Here is a 23,165-nt window from a genome sequence, read left to right as displayed (position 1 = left end):
ACCGTATCTAGTTACGTATGGTGTCCGGACCGCTCACGTTTACAACGTCAGCATGTTCTGCTTTGTTTGCATTTCCAATAGATGAAAGCGAGGAGTCGACCGTCTCACATAGTAAGAATAGTCTTGCTTATTAAGTTTGTATATTAATTGTTCGTTACATTTGTGCAGTACAATATCTAGTTCTCACTCTCTGCAGCCGATTCGTAAGTAAAACGTTACCTTCGCGTTGTTGCTGTTGACGTAACCCGTTTCCGCAACCTTTCATTTATGCCTGATTTTACTACCTCGCCCCGGATTGCGTCTTTTCATCGAAGCTGTTATACAGTAGTTAGCACATGAAAACGCAGCTAATATGCAAGCATATGTAAGTCATGACCCGTTGATACACTCTAAGAAGGTCACCAGTACTGCGTGAAATGGTGATGATACCGTAAGCGAGACATCGTTTGAAGGTAGAGAGTCCCATTCAGCAATACAAGGTGTTTCACATAACTTGAGTCAAGCTTTAAAAATATGCGAATACCAAGTAGCCTAACCGAACCATGATAATGTTGTTTGCCGTGTATTGGAGATACTCAGATTATTTTTTTGCAGTCCACCTAATTGGATAATTAGCCTGAATTAATTAATCAGCTTCTGAAATGTTATGGTTAGGTGGAAGGAGTCAATGAGAAAATTGTCGAGCAACATTAAAAACTCCCGATACAGCTTTCTCTAGCTCAATACGTGCTACGTAAAAGCTTTTTTCCGAGCGGGAAAGAATTAAGCCCGGGAATACGCTCAATATCGCCACGCGACTGGAGGCACTTCGTGCGCGATTATAGCTTGCATGGTCGATTGTCGAGTTGTCCGCGACTGCAGCTTGGATCTTTGGAGGTCGTCCTACGCATTGATTTCTTACAGCGCACGCCCGGCTTGTGTTTCGCAGGTCGAAAGGGGCTGCGGGAATGAGCTGGGCCCTGCCAGTTGCCGGGTTGGGCATCGTCGTCGTCATAGTCATCGTCGGCGTTGTGATGTTAACGACGCAAGGTTTGTTTGTTTGTTCGTATTTTGGCCAGAAGCAACGGCTCGCGTAATTTCAGAACTGCTACAGACGCTTGCTAAAGCAAATGAACAAAAGCGAAGTTGAGGCGCTTCGATAACCAAGAGTGTCGCAACCAGGCTTAGCTATCGCTCTGTCGTCGATTGACTCTCCCTCGCCTCGCTATCTTCCAGCCTGTCGAATGGCCCGCTTGGTAGAGCACCTGTCTCGGAATGCCTAGGTTGTCAGATTAACTAACCCGATTAGGACATACGCTACAGCTTCACGATTTCGCCATCGTTTTCACTTGCATAGAGTATGTGTTGGTGTCTGCGTATGGGCGAGGGCGTGTTACTGGGCTTGTGTGTTCGTGCAGGTGTATGTGCTTGTGGCGCACGCATGTTTGTGTGCGTGCGTCTGCTTGAGAGATAAAGAGAGATGAAGAGGGAAAGAGGATTTCGAAAAAAAAATTTCGTACGGAAACGAAAAGACCCGCTCAGCAGGAACTTTCCAGGCGTAGATCTTGTGCAGAGATACTGGTGGTCATCGAACACGTCCTTGGTCAATTGTGAACGCCACCATTATTTACCACATTAAGTTGTAATTGCACAGCGAGTGACTGGGCGTCTGAGGCATCCTGTGTGTGAATTTAAAGCGAGCTCTGCAGACATAGGGAGAGCGGTGCGAGACTTAAACTTTGCAGAAGTGCACGTGCGTTCCGTTCCAAGCTGTGAAACACGTATCACGCTCCCTAGAATAAGTTAGAATTGCTAGTATACAAGCGTTCAGGCACCTGCCCTTAAAGGCATCGGCGCAAGCTTGCTGCACGTTGATATGTGATATTAGCCGCTCGTAACTGCGCGCAGCGTGACTAATCTCGTGTGGCGCGACTGAGGGCCCATGATGTCGCGCGGAGGCAAGTCACAAGCTCGCTTTCAAGGCCATTTGCCGAAAAAAAGAAAAGGAAGTAGAGCACCAGAAGGATGATAAACTGAAATTGAAACTGAAACCTAGTTCAGATGATGGTAATAATAATACTAATACTACTACTACTACTACTACTACTACTACTAATAATAATAATAATAATAATAATAATAATAATAATAATAATAAGTGTGAATATAAAACAGCCTCCGTGCAAAACGTTAAGTTGGAAATACGACTGCAGGCGTCAAACAAACAAGGAAATCGGAACAATAGACCTTTCTGATACTGAAAACAAAAAAAAAATAGATGATTCCGCGATAAATCGCCGGAAGTGACGCATCAGTCAGAACATTGGGCCTCTTCGATTATCCTGTCCCGAACTGTCCGCGATTCGTCTGCGGCTTCCGGTCTGACTAAAACTGACAGAAGGGCACGCTACAATCGCGTGATTCTGCTGTCGGGAATCCATCCGAGGTTCCGCTCGCAAGCACCGTGACCGGAAGTCACTGTCCCGGCTGCCGTAGTCTGCTCGTAGTTAAACTCGCTACCCGGCGAATTCATCAGAGTGAAATCCGAGATGGTGTCGCCTCGGACGCCACTTCGGTGACACAGCCACGAAGTTTTCACCGCGGTATCGCAGCCTGAGCGCCTGGAACATGTTCGCAAAGCGCTGTTTACGTCGCGTCCTCGCTCGTCGTTCCATTTAAGCGCAGTGATTAAGCTCCGTCATTACTTGGCGAAATTTAGGCGGAGTTCCCGCACGAATACAAGCAAAATAGCGATTGTGACACGTCGCTGTTTACACGGAGAGCACCCGCCGATATCCTCAAAGCTCGTGGGACGAAACGCCCGACGGGCGTCTAGGACAGAACACGTGCACACCGTCTGCTATTCCTGGACATTAAAAAGCAAACGCTCGAACTTGGCAACAGAAGGGATAATCGGCTAAGCTCCGACTGTATACCACCCCAGTTACCACGGGGAGATAGCCACATGCGATACGACATGCTACCTCGCAAACAAGATTCACTGACCTGAAATGCGAAATCCACCTGTTTACACATATAGCGATGATCGTGACAGATTTAGCGATATGCATCAAGAAAAGCAAGCTTGTGCGTCTGATCGCTGTATTCGCCTCTTACAGAACGCGAAGGCTGAAGCTGTAATAATTACACGAATCGTGAAAAGCTCGTGTGATGGCACCCAAGGCACCGAAGTGCTAGGCACGATATCTGAGTGCGTGATACTTGCCGTCTGGAACGTGCAAAGTGCCCAGAAGCACGCGGCTCTTTCGCAACATGGCGGCGAACGCCGCGCGCATCTGTTTCAGACAGCCGTCGTCTGCTAGTTGCTCGCGCTGGTACGAGCGAAAATCTGATCACAGCTCTGAGAGTTCGGCGGACAGTGAGCGACTTCCGGTCCGCGGATAATGGACACGATTGCAGCAGCTCTCGGACTGGTGGGCGGAGCTTCCGAAGCTGTCCGAAGAAAATCGAACGCGGCACAGCAGTCGCAAGCAGTCCAGGACTGTCAGGCATAGAGTTTCATAGAATTGCTAGAGGAAGCTGTGGCGCCGGTGTCTACGGGAGCTGTGAGCAGGGCACTTCTACCAGCAGGGGAATGATAGGCAGTACATGAGTTTGTCTAAACTTCGTCCTTCTGGATTTAAATGGCTTCGCGAATTTGCAAACGGTCATTTTTGAGAGAGTACTGGGTTATAGATAATTAGGTGAACATAATGAAAATTGTCCGACCGCAGGATTCGAAAGCAGAACCGCTAGCACAGAGGCCCGATATTGAAACCATTACTCTACGGACGCATGACCGAGCGGAACCAATGAAATTAGCGTGCTTGCAGAGTCCTGTTACCCTCTGCATAAAAAAAAAGTATAAACTGCTGTGAAATTTAAGACAATTTAGGCCGAGGTAAAGCCTAATAAACAAAGCCATAAGAACTTATGAAGCCCCAAGCATCGAGCTCAGACAAAGCCACGTGCTACCCATTCTTCCCATGGTGGCTGAACGATCCCAGCGCCGGGGTTCTCTCTAGTAATTGAAGAAAACTGTACGCTCTCAGGCACTGGTAATCGAAGAGGCCCATTGAGAAACAGTGCGACGTGTCGGCATTACCTCGGAGATATGGAAACGTCGATCGCTACCTTCAGCACGCTGCCAAATCTCTGAGGCGAGGCGTGTTGGTATTTACATCGCATCCGCTAACTGTAAGGTGCAGGCACAACATTGGTGCTATTCAACTACTGATAAATAAGTTCTACAATTACCAGAGCTCCAGCTTGGCCGGGGTATCATCAGTCGTACAGATTACCCGCTGATAACAAATTTAGCCGAAATGAAATTTAGTAGCAGTTGACCTGTAACGACTACTTCTTGCGACGTCGCACGGATTGGTAAAGTTTCTGGTATATTTTTTTCTATAATAGCGATACCTTTATAACTAGCCTGCTTCGGTTCTCCTCGTGGTCTCGCCTATGTTTTTGGTGGGTGCCAACTTTGCTTGTTTATTTCTTTAACTTTGTCCCCAGGCGCTTCGACTCCAGCTGGGAAGCTGGTGAGCAAGCCGATCCCTGCAGGCGGCGGCGGCGGAGGCAACAAATCTACGTCAGCGCCTACCGCGGTCGTTGCCGGTCAAGTTCCCCATGGAGGTGAGAAGCCACCACGAAAGAGAAGAACTGAAAGCGGAGCAGATCGAAGTGCAGACACTGTATATGTTCGGATATATAGGTTGGCCTCGATACAGTGCTAACAAAAAAAAAAAAAAAGAAGAAGGAATTCTGTGGCGATTTAGCGGTGAGTGGAAGAGAAATGCGGGAGCATCACGTCATACCTACTTGAGGTCCCGGATCTATGGTTTGAACCGCATTCACTACATTGCGCATTGTTGCTCAGCAACCCACTGGACACCCATCCTGCCTCTCGAGAAGCGAAGTGCAGCTGACAGCGGTTTGGAGCAGAGACCGTTAGTTGCAGTACACATGGTTTCCCGACGATCGTGCACCAAGATTTAAAGATATACAAATGCTACGTAGCTGGACATAACCAAGTTAATGCCGTTTGCCATATCTTGGAGATAGGGGGACTTTTTTGCTGCATTCCATCTATATACATAATTAGCCTTAATTAATTAACCAACTTCTCAAATCTTAGATGGGAAGTGTAAATTAGAAAAAAATTGTAGAGCAACATGAGAAACTCCCGATACAGCTTTCTCTTGCTCGACACGCGCGACGTAAAAGTGCTTTTCCGAACGTGAAAGTCATCGGCGAAAGCACGCGAAGTGCCTCGCGAAGTCGCGAAGTCGCGCGGCAATATTGCGTCTATTCGCGGGCTTCTTTCACTCTTGGAAAACACTTTTACGTAGCGCGTGTTGACCCACAGAAAGCTGTATCGGGAGTTTCTCATGTTGCTCTACAATTTTTCTCATTGACACTTTTTTTAATCTAATTTTAATGTTTCGAAAGCGTAATAATGAATTACGACTAATGATTTAATCAGACGGAATGCAAACAAAATGATGGGAGTATCTCCAAGCGAGGGCAAACGACACTACCTTATCGGCTACGCGTTATTTGCAAATGTTTAAGTCTTGATACATGATAGTTTGATAGTTAGGAAACCCTGTTGTAGTTGCCCCTGAAAGAGGTTGGTCTACCGACGGCACCCTTGGGCAATGAACCAAAGATGACCGCGAAATTATATATATATATATATATATATATATATATATATATATATATATATATATATATATATATATTTATATATATATATATATATATATATACGTTTGTGAGTATTGGTGCTGGCCAACACTCCCAGGGTTAGTTCTAGTAATAAAAACATAAATAGCCAAGAAATTGGATGGGAGAACGCGCCGCGGTAACTCCATTGGTAGAGCATCGCACGCGTAAATCGAAGACTTGGGATTGTTTCCTACCGGTGGCAGGTTGTCTTTTCATCCAGTTTTATTTCCAATAATTCATCATTTTCTTCAATTCAACTAGTAAGTAAAAGTAATTTCCCCTATGTTGTCCGTGGCCTTTGTCTGTTGGCTTCTTATGATATATATATATATATATATATATATATATATATATATATATATATATATATATATATATATCCGGAAGCGATACTGTTAGCCCAAATGCACTGAAACTAAACCATTTGCAAGCTTGATGGGGCCATTCCAGTTGTTTCCAACTGCTTTTACCTGATGGTTGCCGCCTGAACTCTTGGCTTTTATTGAAATAAAAAGTTGCATATATGTACGCAAATCGATCGCTCACTTGGCCCGGTTCTTCGCTCTTAATTCTGTACCGTGACTGGGTTAAAAACCGGGTGGTTCTCTTATGCCGAAGAGGTACAAGTTTCAAGACGCGAATTACGATGTGGCGTCTGAAAAGCAATGAACATCCATACCCCTTATGGGTTGGTGTCGTCAACATCTCCATATTGTAGCACAGCTAGCATAGTAAAAAGCTGCACACCTTGTCTATATCGCCCTGTCTCTAGCGATACGGTGGAAGTTGTGAACAGGACTGCAGGAGCGCGTTACGTGGCTTCATCTGAATGCTTCCAATAAGAGCTGGCAGCCAAGCAGAGTCACGTGCTGGGTCAGCAAAGCAAAAGAACTTTAAAGCCCTGTGTTTTAAAAGGCGCTGGAAAGCTTCGCAAAACGGCCTAGTGACAGCGGCGCCATCTAGGGATAAAACAAATTCGATCATGCATTCCAGTGACATCGTACTATATGTTGATCCTTTTATACCAAGTACTTGTGAGTAAAGCAAATAACCGGCGGTCAGTGGCAAACTTATTCAGCACGCCGCTTAATGCAGCAGCTCGACGACCTTGCCTGGAGACGTCGCTCAATATTTCTTTACAGACAATGCCTTTTTAGTGAGTCCAGGTACATGTTTTCCTACAGCCTCTCTTGATGGCTGATTTCGAAGATAGTGCAATCTGAAAGTGTGGGCCAGTATTGAAGGCAATGCATTTGAAAACCGGTCCCGTGGATTTGTGCAGCCTGAAACTGTGGGCCGATCCCGAAGGTGGTGCAGCCTAAAAATGTGGACCTATCCCGACGACAGTGTGGCCTAAAAGTTTAAGCAGTCCAACGCTCCTCTTACTCCTCTCGTCAGAGAGGTGACGCGATGGCGTGCCGTGAGCAGCGATTCCACCCCATTGTTACCTCCAACTATCTCAGGAAAACTGTTGTCTTCGGGCGACGTCAACTAGATGTTTGATAACCTTTAAACATTTTTTTTTCAATCTGGTACTTCGTGCAACCATAAGAGAACACGATGTGTTTCGCTACCACCATGAAGGTTACCTACGACGGTGTACCGATCACATTATAAACGAGGGGAATATGTAATAGAGGATGTATCAAAATATGGCTATAAGTCCTTTACCGTATAATACCACATAAGCTCTGCTGCAATCTCTGTCTAATGAAATTACAAGGCACTTAGAAATGGCAACAGCGTTTGTAAAAAAATATCATATATTTAGATAGATATCTTGAAAAGTCTTAAAATGGTAATTTTGTATCATCAGTATATATAAGTAAAAAGAATGGCTAAGATAGTTCGCTACCCGAAAGCCTTCTTTTTGCAGCAGTAAAAAACACAGGTGCGTCACTCTCACAAGTAAGGAATCAGTAAACGACTTTCGCGTCATGGCACGTTGTGTTTGCGTGCATCATTTTGCGAATGTATTTAGCTTGCACTAACGAAAAGGAACAGTGTTTAGTGAGAAGCCGATAAATGTAATTTAGTTCGTCGTACTCTTGATGGATAGCAGCAGCTCACTAGAATCAACTGTGTGTATTGCTTGCACTATTTCAGTGACCCCGGTACAGATAATGACGATGATGAGTAAGTCAGACTAGTGACAGCTTCTGTGTCGCACTGATGCATTTAGAGAGAGAGAGGGCGGGGTGCTCCCCTCCTCTCTCTCCCTCCCTGAGCTCACTAACGTGTTTTGACTAATTTATTACAGTTCCGACGGCCAACAGACAGCGAGGTAGGGGGACCACCATGCCTGAACCTGCGAGTGCACTTGATGTAAGGCGGCCAAGACTAGATTGTCATAACGTGGGTTTACCGCTCTCTTGTAGCATCAACTGCCAAAAAAGCCAAAGGTAGGACAATCACGGCTCCTAAAACCGCAAACACCCTTCCTCGTTATCCTTCTAAGCTCCTCATCCTTCTCCTAAGCTTTCAAGAATGCTTTTTTTTTTCTGGTCTCGGAATTTTAACCGGAGAGTTTGGAACGCCACGCGACGCTGTCGCATTGATATCTACAACAGCTTTATAAAAAGACTTCACAAGAAGCGGTACTTTGAATTGTCTACCACGAATTGCCCAACTGTTTACATCGAAAACCACTAGAAGCTAGCTTAACGCCATTTTAATTCTCCTAGGGATAGTCGTAAGTGCTGCATCGTTGCCGCATCACGAGGGGTTCCAGCTCTTCCACCTGCGTCTCTTAAAAGACAATGATTACACACGGTGGGTACATAGGATTCGGTTATTATGAATAGCAATTAAATTGAAATGCTAGAATTTGGTGCGTTTCAAGAAGCTTTAGATTTGAAGGCCTGTCGCGTTTGCGATAATGGATAAAACGTACCACAACGCCGCGGTATAACTCGGTCGCGATGGCATTGCGCTGCCGAGCACGAGGTCGTCGGTTCGACCGCGTCCGCAAAGGCCACATTCCGATGGGGTCAGAATGCAATAACACTCGTGTGCCGCGTATCGAGTGCATGTTAAAGAACCCCAACGTGGTCAAATATATTCCGAAGTCCCCCATTACGACACGCCTCTATGGGTTTGGCAGAATAAACCACGGAATTTACTTTTGTAATTAGAAGCTTTGTATCTCTAAGAGTTTAATGGGTTTGGCAGAATAAACCACGGAATTTACTTTTGTAATTAGAAGCTTTGTATCTCTAAGAGTTTACAGTTAGTGGGCTCTAGCCCACTAAACAACACTGCACGGCGGCTCCTTTGTGCCGCAATGTGAAACTCTGCCGTAAAACGTGTGTGTGTGGGGGGGGGGGGCGCAGGCTACCAACATACGTAGCCAAAGTACACACATGCACGCGCATACACGCACACACATAGTTTGCATAGTTTTAAAAGCGTGTATCGCCGTGAGACTCCTTGTACATTACATTGCACATCAGTGTAATTGTTTTGTAAAACTAAGTCGGAAACGTTTACGTGAATTATTCTTTCCGGATAGAAAGTTATATGCATACGGAAGTGAAAGTTGCTTAATCGTATTACGGCGGTCAGCTGCCCGGACAATTGACACTAATTTGGTATGAATTGTTGTATCTTCAAAACTGACAGAGAGGACTGGGATAAGAAGAATAAAATTGCAAAATCAACATGCAGACAGAGAACACGACGTCATATCTTCAGCTGTGTGTTTAGATATACGGGTATTTAGGACTACAAACATGAGTAGACAATTACTTTGTTCACTTACATAGAAAGGTATTTGTTAGTTTTTGTCATTAATGTGTAAATAAAAAGAAACGTTGTCTGACTTCTTAACACACTGGGGTTGGTAATAAGAACCTACATGAGAAGTGATTATGTCCCCTAGCTTCCTTCGGGCATGAGAGTGGTACAATGCAAAGTTTTATAAACGTGAAAGTGGCGGACTTCACCTACTCATATCGAAAGTTGATCTTATTACGTTACGGAAGAACAACTAACAGAATGCAGTGTTTACTTTCACACAGGTATTTGATAATTCTATCAGTGAATTTGCTGCGTATGCAAAAAATTCTAGAAGGCGCCTAAAGCGTACTTCAACTTTTAAGTCGAGGATTCGATCGTGGTTTCAACGGCATTTGGGAGATTTCTCACGTACAAGTGAGCGATCGTATTACCTTTCAGAACAATCCACTAAAAGAATTCTTCGATTGTTAATTTTTGGCGCCACCTGCTTGTTGCACTGGACTACCTTCCTGTTTGCAGTGTCGAAAAAAAAATCCTTGTTTGTAAACTTCAGGAAGCTCCGGTCATTGGCGGCTGGGCACAGAAGTGCGAAGTTCCTCACTTTGTGCATGTTGGTTAGAGTCGGAGTTACAGTTAGGTCGGACGGCAGAAGCCGAAATGTATTCAAGGGCAGCATTTAGGGACAAGCAAAATTAGCAGTTATTATTCAGTCCGCAGTTAGCTCTTTGAATATGACTAGAATTTCTGACAGGTCTATCAGAAAGCTCTCGAAAGGATGTGGAAAAAGAATAAGATATTGTCGAAGTAGCAAAAGCCCCCCAAAAGTATACGCCAACTACCTTACTGCCACTTTTGAATTTCTGCTATCTGCTCGAAGGTTACTTGGACGTTAGGAAAGAAAATGATCACTATATCTCCTCTTCATGCGGTCCACCAGCTGTTAGAAAACAGATTCGCGGGACTATGTGGTACCAAGGCAAACATGTCAGTGTATCTTGAGCGAGCGCTCTTGCTGGAGGTGTAGGGAGGTGGACCAAAGCCTGATCAATACCATGATAGGAGCATACCTATTCTTGAGTGATCTTGTTTGTCTCTGTAGCAAACGAAAGTGGTAGCTCCATTACGCCTTCGGTAAGCATGTCTTGCATTTTCCTTCGATCGACCTGACGCGCACTGTTGAGATCAATGTCTCTTGTTAAGGTTGGTTTCACTGCAATTATTACATAACGGGTAAAGAGCGCCCGCAATATTACATTATTTAATCCTTCATGAGTAATGTAGCAGCCCACAATTACACAGTGTACCGTATTAGGAAATCAACTTTCTCAAGTAAACTGATATTCGCAAACCATTTGGTATGACCTCTATCTGGCCTAGTCGTAACAGCGCAAAACGTAGACGGGACACGATAAAAGAAGACGACACCACAAACGCTTCTGGTGTCGATTTCTCGTCTCGTGTCCCCTCTACGTTTTGCGCTGTTAACACCAGGATGGAAAACTAACAAGCCCAACCTTCTACTCTATCTGGCGAAATACCAGTAAATAATTACGCGTGACGCAAAAAAAAAGAAAAAGAAAAATACTCACACAACGATTACAGGGGCAAGAGGTTGCTAGCTTGCGTTTTCTCCAGCGTACTGCCGTGGTAAATGTTTTATTGTGTTCATAGATGAAGCAACGGCCAGGTATGTCTACGTCATTTCTTTTTCAAAACGAAGAAAACATTGTGCAAGTTCGTTGTCGATTATTTTTCAGCAACGACGGCCAGGATGATGACGAGTAAGTTACGTGACGAACTCTGTGCTTCTTCCGGACTTCATTTCGCAAACGCGTAGTATTCTATTCAAAGAATCGGAACGGTGGGGCAGTGAGTGTGCCCGAAAAAAAGAGACAAATAACATAAAAAATAATAAGAAAAGACAATGGGAGCTTTCGACGGGGACGAAATGCGAAAACACCCGTGTACTTAGATTTAGGTGCACGTTAAAGAACCCCAGGTGGCCGAAACATCCGGAGTCCTCCACTACGGCACGCCTCAAAATCAGAAAGTGGTTTTGGCACGTGAAACACCATAATTAATTTTTTTTTGACACTGCGAGATAAATTCTTTGGATTTGCTGTATGTTAGCGTTCTAGAAAATTGTTTCGCTTTTGAGTCGCAAAAAATATTACGTCGCTTCGCGACCCCCATCATTCAGCTTTTCTCGGACCGGTATATATCTTTAACATTAAAACTTTATTACAACCGCATCCTTTGCATGCAGTAATAAACTTCTGACACCTTTTGTTTTATGTTGCGTGGTGCCATTCAACCATTTGCTTTCTCTTGATTTTGGTATATTACATCTTATTCATAACCATCATCACTATTATGTTCACAGGAGCTCGTTATTTTGTCATCACACCGCAATATTTATTACGTTATTTCTGAGGGTGGGGGCCGGGCAAAGGCAAACAACTCTAATGAATGAAGAAGTTCTTTGAGTGAGACACAAATATTCACAAGAATTATGTTTATGACAGCCTCAATCCGGGTTTTGACGTATGAAAATCTGGTGTGTGTTCCTCGTAAGTGTATCGCCAGCACGAGAGCAGGCGATTCGCAAAGCGACGGACACAGTTACGTGCCGTTTCTTTTCAGTGTTTCATTTTTTTCGCTGCATTCGTTTATAATAAATTAGTAGGGTTGTTCCTCTAACTCTGTAATTCACGACGTATCATATCTACGGAGTTTCTCGACATCTCAAAATTCTAATTTGAGCACTCGAAACATAACGCGGAGTCTAAAGTAGCGTTGTTGACATGCTGGAGATAGCTGTGTGTTGTGGATAGCGGAGCAGACTAATTAGTAATTGTTTACTAATTAAGTTTTAACTCGAACAAGGTTTCACTTCCTTTTATTTAATGTAGTCTCAATAGCCAGAAATAAAGTGGAACAAGTTGTTATAATTTCGCTTAATGTGGAAAGATGTGAAAAATTCGTACGTTTGATTGAGCTGTTGGAAAACGAACTACCTGTTTTAGATACAGGCTGGAAAGTGCAATGGTATCTTATAGCCATGGTGTCTTATTATTTTTTTCGTTTTATACGCGCTGCTAATATTCAGCGACGCTTTTTACACTAGACAACCTCAGCCCAGCTCTGTAGACAAGTGAATCCTTGATAACACGTTGATGAAGTGATTTATCGTAGAAATATTAGCTCTCCATCTTGCCCGACTGTCTGCAAGTTTTGAAAACAACTAGGTGCTTGCTTAATACCGGGCTTGCTGAATGTCCAGAGCTAGCAATCCATGAATTCGTAATTTGGGCAATTCATTGTAACCACATCAAGTGAGGACGTATAACATGAACGCACTTATTATCCCAGCTCTTTAAGTACAAGTTAGAAACCGCATATATTCTTCACTATGTGTTTCAAAAACTTCTAAAGCGCACCCCTGTCCAAGTTCAGCAGAAATAACGGACAGATAAGTGCGGCCAGAAATGTATAGCTACATAACGCCAACTGCTCGTTAAGCCTGGCAATATAAAATATAATAATAATACAATACTTGACTAATATTATTAAGATTTTATGACTTTAGGACACTGCTGCTAGAGTGGTAGATTATTATTCAGTGCCGTGTACACAAGTTTAGCCAAATTTAGTGCTAGAAGACTCCCGTAGAACCATTGGATTGATATCGCTGTAAGCTGTAAGTTTAGAAGCGTCTGTCTCCGGAGATGTCCCATATGAGGGGCCTTGCAAAATCATGCTGGGACATGCCCGTTCTGAAGGATTCACCAAGAACTCGCACGTTGTCACTGGCACATGATTATTGGCTAAATTAGTAAAGATAAATCGCAGGAACTGTTATGTATAATTCACGATAACATTGCATTAATAGGTTGGTGTGCCTATTAGCCGACATTGTTTGTTCAGGTTTTCTGTAGTTATCTATTTCTTGCTACGGATAAGAGATCGCGTGCATAATTTGTTGACCTACACCTGGGTTTCGTAATACCGATTGTTGGTGCTTTTATTGCGTTCTTAGTCGCACCTAGTGGCACACACTTTGCCAAGTTGGCAGTAGAGGGTCAGAAATTAAGAAATCGCAAAGGGGTTGAAGAGCTAGGGAAAACCATCGCTTTAATAACGTGCATTAGGCGAAGTCGATTGTGCTGTTGGTATGGGTAGAGGAGCTTTGAAAAATTTTTTCCTGATGTAATTTGGAGAAATGCGAAACAAAAGTGCTTTTTGTGACATTGTACCCCTCTTCTTCCAGCTAAAGCCCGCATGACACAGAAAGGTAGGTTGTCGAAAATGCTTGCTACTCGCATGCCTTTAGTCTTGTATTTTAGTCTTGTATCTTTAGTCTTTAGGCTTCTATTAGCCAACGGACGACTGATGACGGCGGACGGTAGTAAGCTTGGGAGAATAAATTATTAACTCGAGTAATACTTGAACCATGCTAATTACCTTCGCACCACATATTCATAATGGCTTTTATAACCGCTTTGAGTACTTCGTACTGCTTTCTCCTCCCACTTAACTATTAGTGAAAGGTTGTAGATGTCATACGTCTTTAGCAGTAGCATCTCAGTATAGTTAGGTTAAGGAGAATGCAAAGGGGGAGCTAGCCGGAGAGCGGTCATCATGAAACAATCAGAAGAAAATGGGTGAAGCAACGTGACTGTGTTCCGCGGTAGTCTTTCTTCGTTTCGCTTGTGTCCTATTTTTGTTGTTTTCAGGATGTTTCATTTGCTTGCCATGAATTATGGGCCCGTTTTCTCAAGCCTCTCACGCTGCAATTGTTCGGAAGATAATATCTTAGCAAATCCTGCTGCTGCACATAGTATTCTTTTATTGCGGGAAATTAGAAACACTTGAAAAAAATTGCTTATTTTCTATCTAGAGGTCCAAAATACACCGCGAATGCGCATAATCTATGACAAGAAACAAATATTTCGTAGAATTGTTTTCAAGTATCGGAAGAGAACCCCAGGCAGGGAACAGAGAGTGGCCTTCACCCCAAGCAACCCGTTTGGTTGTGCAGAGAGCTCCCGTCATATGTGAACCCTAGGTGTTTATTTCATTTGCTCTCCATCACTTGCATGAAGCTCCTACATCCTGAGATGTTGCATCGGTCTCGCTTCTTTCACCATGCTTCGAAAAGAAAGCGAGCCGGGTGCCGAGCCTTTTCTACCTCATCCTGCATTCTTGCTTTAAAAATACGGCGGAACCCATCCCCCAATCACTGTCGACGGATATGTGATTAACATTCAAGATATGTAGTGACACGCCGTATTGCTGAAGTAACGTTCTTTTCAAATCTTTAGTGGTCATTTTGAGACTTGCGTTGCTTCGGCTGAGTGTGACGCATACTGTGTCCGGTGTCAGCCCACTTTGCTATGAAACTCGCCTGCCAAGATCGCCCCTGAGCATGACGACGAAGCAGTGACGACGATGTAATGGTGAAGAAGGAATGACGTCGATGGAAATATATAGGCGGTGTGACGACGATGGAATGACGGAAATGGCACGACGATTCTGCAATGACAATTGGTAACGAAGGCAGCGTGACGACGTCAACTTGGGGTCAATTGGATGACGAGTGCATGACGGCAGTGGCGTGACAACGACATGATGACAGCCAGATGACAAAGCTCTAATAATGACGATGGTATGGGAAGGGTGGCACAATCACGACTGAATGACGACGACATGATTATGATAGAATGATGAAGAAGGAATGACGTTGATGGAATGACAAAGGTGTTATGACAAAGACGACGTCATTACTACTTTACGTTTGCGAAGTGACAGCGATGATACAGCGGGACACGACGCCATGACGACATGGAATGGCAACGGCTTTTTGACGAAGTAGTTAGAATGACGTCGATGGAATGATCGTGATGACTTCACGACGAAGGTATTACTTAGAATGCTTAGTGTATGATGACGATGGAATGATAAATTTATAACAATGCTACGGGACAATGAGGAGACGATAAGTGCGTGACGACGACTATATTACGAAGAATACGAAGACGATGGCGTGACGACGAAGACATGATGAAAGTGGAATGACGGAGCTGGAGTGATTACAGTGACACAAACACGACGGCATCACGGATACGGTATGGCATCAAATATATCACGACTGATTGAGGACGAAGGCATGAAGACGATGACATGACGAGAGTCGGATGGCGAACCTGGAATGACAAAATGCAACTACCCCGATGGCATCACGATCAGATGTCTAGTGGCCCAGGCTATCGGACAACTTGGGCACTGGGTCGGCGAAGATGACGGTATGAAAACTGCTTGACGAGTCGAAAGGCGAAGCTTTTGTGACGATGAAAGGACAATGACGTCTTCACGACCATGACGATCGTATGACAATGAATGCATGAAGTTTCTATTACGACGATGACTTGACGACGACGGCATGACGAGAGTTGGAGGACAAACCTGGGACGACGACAACACAGTGGTCACGACGGCATCACGGTCATGAGCACATACCTAGTGGCACAAGCTATAAGGCAACTTATCCCATTGGGTCGGCGTAGGAACATGACGAGAACTGCTTGACGAGAGTCAGAAGACGAAGCTTTAGTGAGGCGATGAAACGAACACACGTTCGTCCCGAAGAAGGTATGCCAAAGAATGCGTGATGACTTTATGACGACAATGGCAGGACGAAAGTCAGGTGACAAACCTAGAGAGACGTCCACACAATGACTACTATGGTATCACAGCCAGGAGAAGATACCTAGTGGCCTATGCTATTAGACAACATAGGTTATGTGGTTGGCGTAGAAGGCGTGACAACGGTATGACGAGAGTCATGATGACAGTATGATGTTGACAATGAAACGGCCACGATGGCCTCCCGATGAAGGTATGACAATGAATACGTTAAGACTGCACGACGATGATGGCATGACGACGATGGCGTTACGGCGACGACATTACAGGAGTCGGAAGACAAATCTGGACTGAGGATAACGCCACGACCGCGACTTCCTCACAGCGTGCTCAACGTCCTCTTGAGCACATACCCAGTGGCGCAGCTATTAGGTAATTTGGGCCAATGAATTGGCGTCGATTGTCCGGCGACTGCATGACGAGAGGCAGATAAACAAGTTTTAATAACGAAGATTGAACAGCCATAATGAAATCACGACCATGAGCACATACCAGTGGACCACCAAGCTCATATACAACTTGGCCCGTGAGTCGACAAACAGACAAGACTAGAGAGACAGGCAGGAGGACGGACGGACGGACGGACGGACGGACGGTCGGTCGGACGGACGGACGGACGGACGGACGGACGGACGGACGGACGGACGGACGGACGGACAGACAGACAGACAGACAGACAGACAGACAGACAGACAGACAGACAGACAGACAGACAGACAGACAGACAGACAGACAGACAGACAGACAGACAGACAGACAGACAGATAGATAGATAGATAGATAGATAGATAGATAGGCTCAAATTACCTGAAGTTAGCAATGAAGGTTAATCGCATAAGCGTGCTATTGTGTCGTCATAGAATTTTTCTTCTAGTTAAAGAGAACAAGACAATGAAAAGTAGGTTGAAGAAAATGTTACTCGCATTCGTTCGCTCTATGGACTACAAACCTATTACGTGCTCCGATGGAGAAGAGCCCAAATTAAATAATCTATCGGTGTATTGGACGTAATAACGCCATCTCTTCGCCAACGGATTCCTAGTGGCAGGGGACGTCAATAAGCTTGTGACAATTTCTCATTAACTCAACTATTATTTAGCCCTGCTAACAAAGTTTCTCAATATTTACTTTCTGAGAAGTGTTGACCCGTCGAAATCGAAGAATGTGTCACTGCTACAGCCATGGCGATAGATGGATCTTCAGACTAGCACCAGCAGCGTGACTTTTGAGGCATTGTTCCTCGAACTTAGGCAGAAAATGCAATAGTGTCTTTCTTAGATTTCCTTCTCATTGCACCAGGAACACCATCTGGGAACACACCAATTCATTTTTACAAAACATTTCGCAAGAACATGAAAACTGTCCCTATTCTCATGATTGGCAATGAGTATACTACGTGCTTTGAGCCCCAGCTGGCTTCAGTTCCATAAATATAAAACATGCCATAGAAATATCGACGCTATTCAGAACCTAATAATTAATAATTATTCATTATAACTGCTCGTACTAAAGCCCAACAATGAGCTGCTAGTAATACGAGGTCTGTTAGAAAAGTATCCGACCTTATGTTATTTTTCGAACCACCTGATGGATATGAAACAAGCGCGCTGGCATCAGCCGACCTTGAACCTCCGTGCACATGCGCGAATTTTTTCCCGCCTGCCGATAGCGTCAGTCGATGGGACACATCATTTAGGTAAGGTAGTGCGCACTGCTCCCCTCGGTTTATTCTTGCAAGGCAAATGGCGGAGTGACTGGAGCAACGTAACTTCATCAAATTTTGCCAGAAACTGGGCGACAGCCAAGTGGAAACCAATCGGAAGTGTCACACGGCTTTCGGTGACGGTGCTATGAGCAGCACACAGATTGAGGAGTGGTACAACCAGTTTAAAGACGGCCGCCCATTGGTGGAGAGCGAGCCACGCTCCGTCGGGCCATGAACATGCCGAAATGGCCACGTCATTGCTGAAGTGAACGCTGTGGTGATGCGGGAATGTCGTGTGACTATACAAGAAATTGCGCAAGAGTTGGGCATCACCACCTTTTCTGCACATTCCGTTACGACCGAAGATTTGGCCATGAAGAAAGTTGCGGCGAAATTCGTGCCGAAGCTGCTCACGGTGGAGCAAAGCAACTTCATGTTGAAGACTCACAGGACACGCTGGATTGAACAAACAGTGACCCCGACTTCATGAACTCCATAATCACTAGTGACGAGTCTTGGGTGTACGGGTACGACCCGGAAACTGAATACCAATATCAACAGTGGAAGCATTACACGTCACCGAGACCAAAGAAGGCCCGCCAAGTGCTCAGCAACGTCAAAGTGATGCTGACTGCTTTCTTTGACTCCCGCAGTATGGTACACCACGAGTACGCACCACAGGGTCAAAAAATCGCCAAAGAGTATTATAGGGATGTCCTCCGTCGCCTACGTGATGCTGCGCGGCACAAGACAGCATTAGTTGTGGTCAACAGTAAATTGGCGCATCCATCACAACAATGCTCCTGCACATTCATCGCACTTGATTCAGACTTTTTTGGCGAAAAACCAGACTCCTGTAGTCCAACAGGCTCCTTACTCTCCTGATATGACCCCCTGCGACTTCTGGCTGTTTCCCAAAATCAAGAGGCCATTTAAAGGAGCGCGATTTCAGGCTAGAGAGGACATTATGGCTGCAACGACAGCTGAGCTAAACTCCATTGCGAAAAAGGCTTTCTCGGAATGCTTCCAAGAATGGCAGCCCGCTGGGCGAAGTGTGTGGAGTCCCAAGGAGACTACTTTGAGGGTGATTAGGTTTCCAACGCGGCAGTTATGGCAGTTATTTTTTCTTCGGCCAAAGGTCGGATACTTTTCTAATAGACTTCATACATTGCAAAAAGCCTATCTTCTCCGCATTGTCCAAAAATTTCAGCTTTTCCAGTTTCAAGCACTTTGTATGATTAGGTATTGCACAGCATCACCAACATACGGAAGCACTTTAGGCGATTATGACGAAAATGTGCCATCAAGATAACTTATTCGAGTATTTTGCGGTTATTGGTGAGCGTAGGTCTTTATATAGGGCAGAATTTATGAAGCAGAAATTTGGAAAAAATCGTCCGGAATATGCTCCTCGCTATCAGCATGGCTAGCTCAAGCATATTGCACTGAGATTAGCAGGTGATTGAAGTCATGTGAAAAGATATACCGAGTCAATACACAATTCACCGCAACTGAACGGGCAAGTACATGAAAATATAAACATTCATGCAAAAATTCACGCGTAAACTTCTCTGTGAGTTGTCTAAGTATGTGTAAGCATTGTGTGATTTGCTGATCTCCACGCAGCCCAGTGTCATTATCAATGTTATGAGACTTGATCTGGCCAGTACAAACGACGGCGCTCCGGTGACATGAGCTGCTGCCGGCGGCGGCGCAAAGGGAATTGATGACGCGAGCAAAGTAGGTGTAGCAAGGTGTAGCCAGGCGCACTGACGACATTCCGATCATTATAAACCGTTATCGCTCTTTAGCGCCTTATCCATCCGCGTCAAACCATCATCAACAGTGATCAACCGTACTCCGGCGGCTGCTGCGTATGGTGCGACCGCGGGGGCCGTATCTTGAAAGCGATCTGCGATGGGGACAGTGAATGCCGACTGCTGATAGCTTCGCGTGCCGTCTCATCGGTGCTTAGTTCCCCACGTCGAAGAGAGATGCGAGGGCGATGCGATGGTAGGTAGAGAGCGGCGAGTGCTGACTGCTTCGTGAGTGATGTGTTGTCGCTTAATCGAGAGGCAGCACGAAGGGGAATGCACTCGCTGCTGCGGGCACTGTCTTGAAAGAGGTCGTCTTACGATAGGCAAGAACGGGCGGACGGATGGACGGTTTCCCTCGTTGGGTAAGCATAGGAATGCTCACGAATTTAAATAAAAAAGGCCGTAAGGGCTTATACTTATAGATCAGGGATTATAATAGTTTCTCGGAAGGTAGCTGTCTAATGAACCCACAATATATAACCTTTTCTATATAAGCCGAACATAACGTTTTCAAGGGAGTTGCAGTACTATTTTCATTTAATAGATCTATTTAAAGCTAAATTGCAAAGATAAGTAAGGAGTTTAGACAATGCATTTAGCAGTATATGCTGTAGTTCTTTAGACCGATGCCTTCTTTCTGGTTATATGTGTGATCGATGACCCTTTTTCAGCCACTACAAGAGCCATGGCAAGGACAATGACGAGTAAGTGACGTGGGAATGTTGGCACTCCTTCAAGGGTATATTTCACAATTATTCTGTTTCCATATACACTGATCAGGCTGAACATTGCCTTGATCGGCAAAAGCGTAACGGGCATATTGCGCACTCAAAATGAAACGTAAATTGGTGAAGTTTGCGTTCAGCGAATGAAGAAATTAACACTTTCAATGCGTGACTTGATTGTACGCACCTGTGCATCTAGCATCTCACGGGTGGGATCTCCCAGTGCATTTTTTATCTTTCGTACTTATTCTTTTCAGGATGTGCATTTGCATGCTACGGATAGTATTTTGCTCATAGGTTGTAATTTGGCATATGTTTTTAGTTTTTTCTTTGTACGTGCTGCTTTTATTCTGCAATGCTGGTTGCCATAATACCCAATCCCAGCTTTGTAGGCTACTGTATTCCTTTAATAAAATAATCGGCGTATCACAGAAGGGCTAACCCAGCACGTATTTTCTATTTTAGTAAGTCGAACTTTTAAGACAGTTAAGAGACAGAGAACTGAACGTACAAAATTGGGGGGCGCTCTCCAAATTTCCTATTTGGGAAACTCAATGTAATCGCATCAAATCAATAGTCATACTACTGAGACTGTCAACATCCAAAAGTTTCAAGTACAGGCTAGAGATCACTCGATCACTTACTAAGGTGCTTCGAATTCAAATTACGACTCTGTCATAGTTCAGCGGAAAGGATTGGCACCGTGAAAGATATAGCTAACAAGAGCGCCAACTGCTCGTTAGGCCTTTTATTTCGCTATTATACGTAATCACTACGTAAGTAGAACACTACCAGATTGGTACGAGGGTGAATCAGAAAGTTTTTGCCCCTATTTTTCATCAGCCAAATAAGGTACATACATGTAATTACAAATATACCTACTATTCTGTGTGCCCCACACTATTTTCCCGCTGAGTCACTACTCCGGTTCAGACATTTGTCCCAACGTAGCCCTAAATCTGCGCCCTAAAAGCGTGTATGCAGTGCCCGCGGCATTATATTTGAAGCATTCTTAATCGAACTTTGAGAGAAATGCAATAGTGGGTATCTTGTTTTTTTTTATTTGGTTGCACTTGGGAGGCATTCCGCGAATACAATAACTGGTATACACCAAACCATTTTTCTAAACGTTTGCGGAGGGATATGGAAACAGCTCCTATTTTAATGATTCTCCTCACTTGTACTGCATCTCTTGAGCGCTGACTGGCTTCAGTTAATCATGAAATGCGCTACAAGGAAAATATGCAAGTTACATTGCACATAATAATTAATCCGTATTTCATTATGCGAAGTTGTATTGGCACCATCACTGCACTGCTAGATGCATATTGCAAAAAAAAAGGATCTCTGCGGTGTTCAACATTTTAGTTTCCTTGTGCTCTGGGTGTACACTTGTCTATCTGGCCCCTAGTTCCCAAATAAAGAGTTAACCTTTGATATCAGACCTTTAGTAGTGCCTCATTCTTCATCATCACGACAGCGGGACAATATTCTGTAACATATAAATGGGGCAACCTTACAAACACTTTGCATCACTGTTACGCCCTCAAAATCCCCCTTTAAGAAAAGCTGCGTAGTTCAATGCGTGCCTCTTTACCTTGGCATTGTTGGCCTAGCGTGAAGTGTTACTTCATCCTTTATAAGAAAGAAGTGCGTGGTTAAGGCTATAATCGCTATTTTATCGATGTAGTTCAATGTACTGTAATGTTTCATCATTGTGTAATCTTGTGTCTTTGCAAGACCTCCAGTCATTCGGGATGCTTCCATTACATACACGTGAAATGTCGACGGTAATGATTCCTGCGGCTCGTCCAATCTCACCAAGAAACTAAACTGCCAAACAGCGCCACTATCAGGACATTAGCTGACGCCAACGCATAGGGCGCGCTGGTAGCCAGCGTATTCGTCAAGATGCCATGTCGCTAACTTGCATTTAAATCGTCAATCAGGTCAATCATCAGTTTTTTTTTTCAGTTCCTTCTGTGAAAAAGTTGGTCTAATCTGCATAATTACTTGTCCAATTACTATATTGAATGGCTTTAGAGTGTATATGTCTGTAAGTGAAGCAATCCATATGAAATCAGCTAATTCTTGCATTTCGTTTTTGAGCAGAAGTTCTGTGCCTATTTTTGCAGAAACCTATATGGGCTTGGTAAATCTGATAAGATAACTTAAATATATACTGCCGTCATGCCTGGTACTGTAACTTAACAAAGGTAATTCAAATATAGATTATTTATAGTTAAGGGTATCTTATAATTGATCTGAAGATGCCTGTCTAAAATACCCACGGTATGTATCCTGCGTTCAACCCATTTTCCCAACAAACATTTAAAAAGAGGGGCTCTACAATTACACTTTGAAAATAAATATATTTAAGGTTAAATTGCTCACGTAAGCAACGACGTGTGCGCCATGTTACAAAATCCATTTAGCCGTTTACGCTGTTTGATGACGATGCTTTTTTGTATATTGATATCTGTATCGGTGACCATTCTACAGCAACTAAGAAGGCGATCGTCGAGATGAGTAAGTGAAGTGGGCACGTTTGTACTCCTAGAGGGTATATTTCGCAAATTTATGTGCGCATGTAGACCAACCAGAATCAAAGTTCGATGATCGGCAAACGCACAAAGTGCGTATTACGCACAGAAAATTAAACATAAATTGGCGAAGTTCGCTTTAAGTGAATTAAGTTAACACTTTCTATGTGGTACATGATCGTGCGCACATACGCATCAGAGATCTCACGAGTAGTGT

The 23,165-nt window shown here is 44.2% G+C and overlaps 1 protein-coding gene across 1 annotated transcript in view; it reads left to right on the top strand.

Annotated features, from left to right (window-relative positions):
• Nucleotides 1-23,165, top strand: part of LOC142558470 (uncharacterized) — a 30,992-nt gene that overhangs the window by 1,077 nt on the left and 6,750 nt on the right. The window contains exons 2-7 of the mRNA XM_075670602.1: nucleotides 929-1,029; nucleotides 4,498-4,617; nucleotides 7,976-8,117; nucleotides 11,211-11,234; nucleotides 13,724-13,747; nucleotides 20,352-20,384. Coding sequence (XP_075526717.1) covers nucleotides 929-1,029; nucleotides 4,498-4,617; nucleotides 7,976-8,117; nucleotides 11,211-11,234; nucleotides 13,724-13,727 — 391 coding nt within the window. The 3' untranslated portion in view covers nucleotides 13,728-13,747; nucleotides 20,352-20,384. The remainder of the gene's footprint in view (nucleotides 1-928; nucleotides 1,030-4,497; nucleotides 4,618-7,975; nucleotides 8,118-11,210; nucleotides 11,235-13,723; nucleotides 13,748-20,351; nucleotides 20,385-23,165) is intronic.

The sequence above is a fragment of the Dermacentor variabilis genome, chromosome 9 (genome assembly GCF_050947875.1).
Source record: "Dermacentor variabilis isolate Ectoservices chromosome 9, ASM5094787v1, whole genome shotgun sequence".
Classification (NCBI taxonomy): Eukaryota; Metazoa; Arthropoda; class Arachnida; order Ixodida; family Ixodidae; genus Dermacentor; species Dermacentor variabilis.
This window is presented reverse-complemented; position numbering and strand designations above follow the sequence as displayed.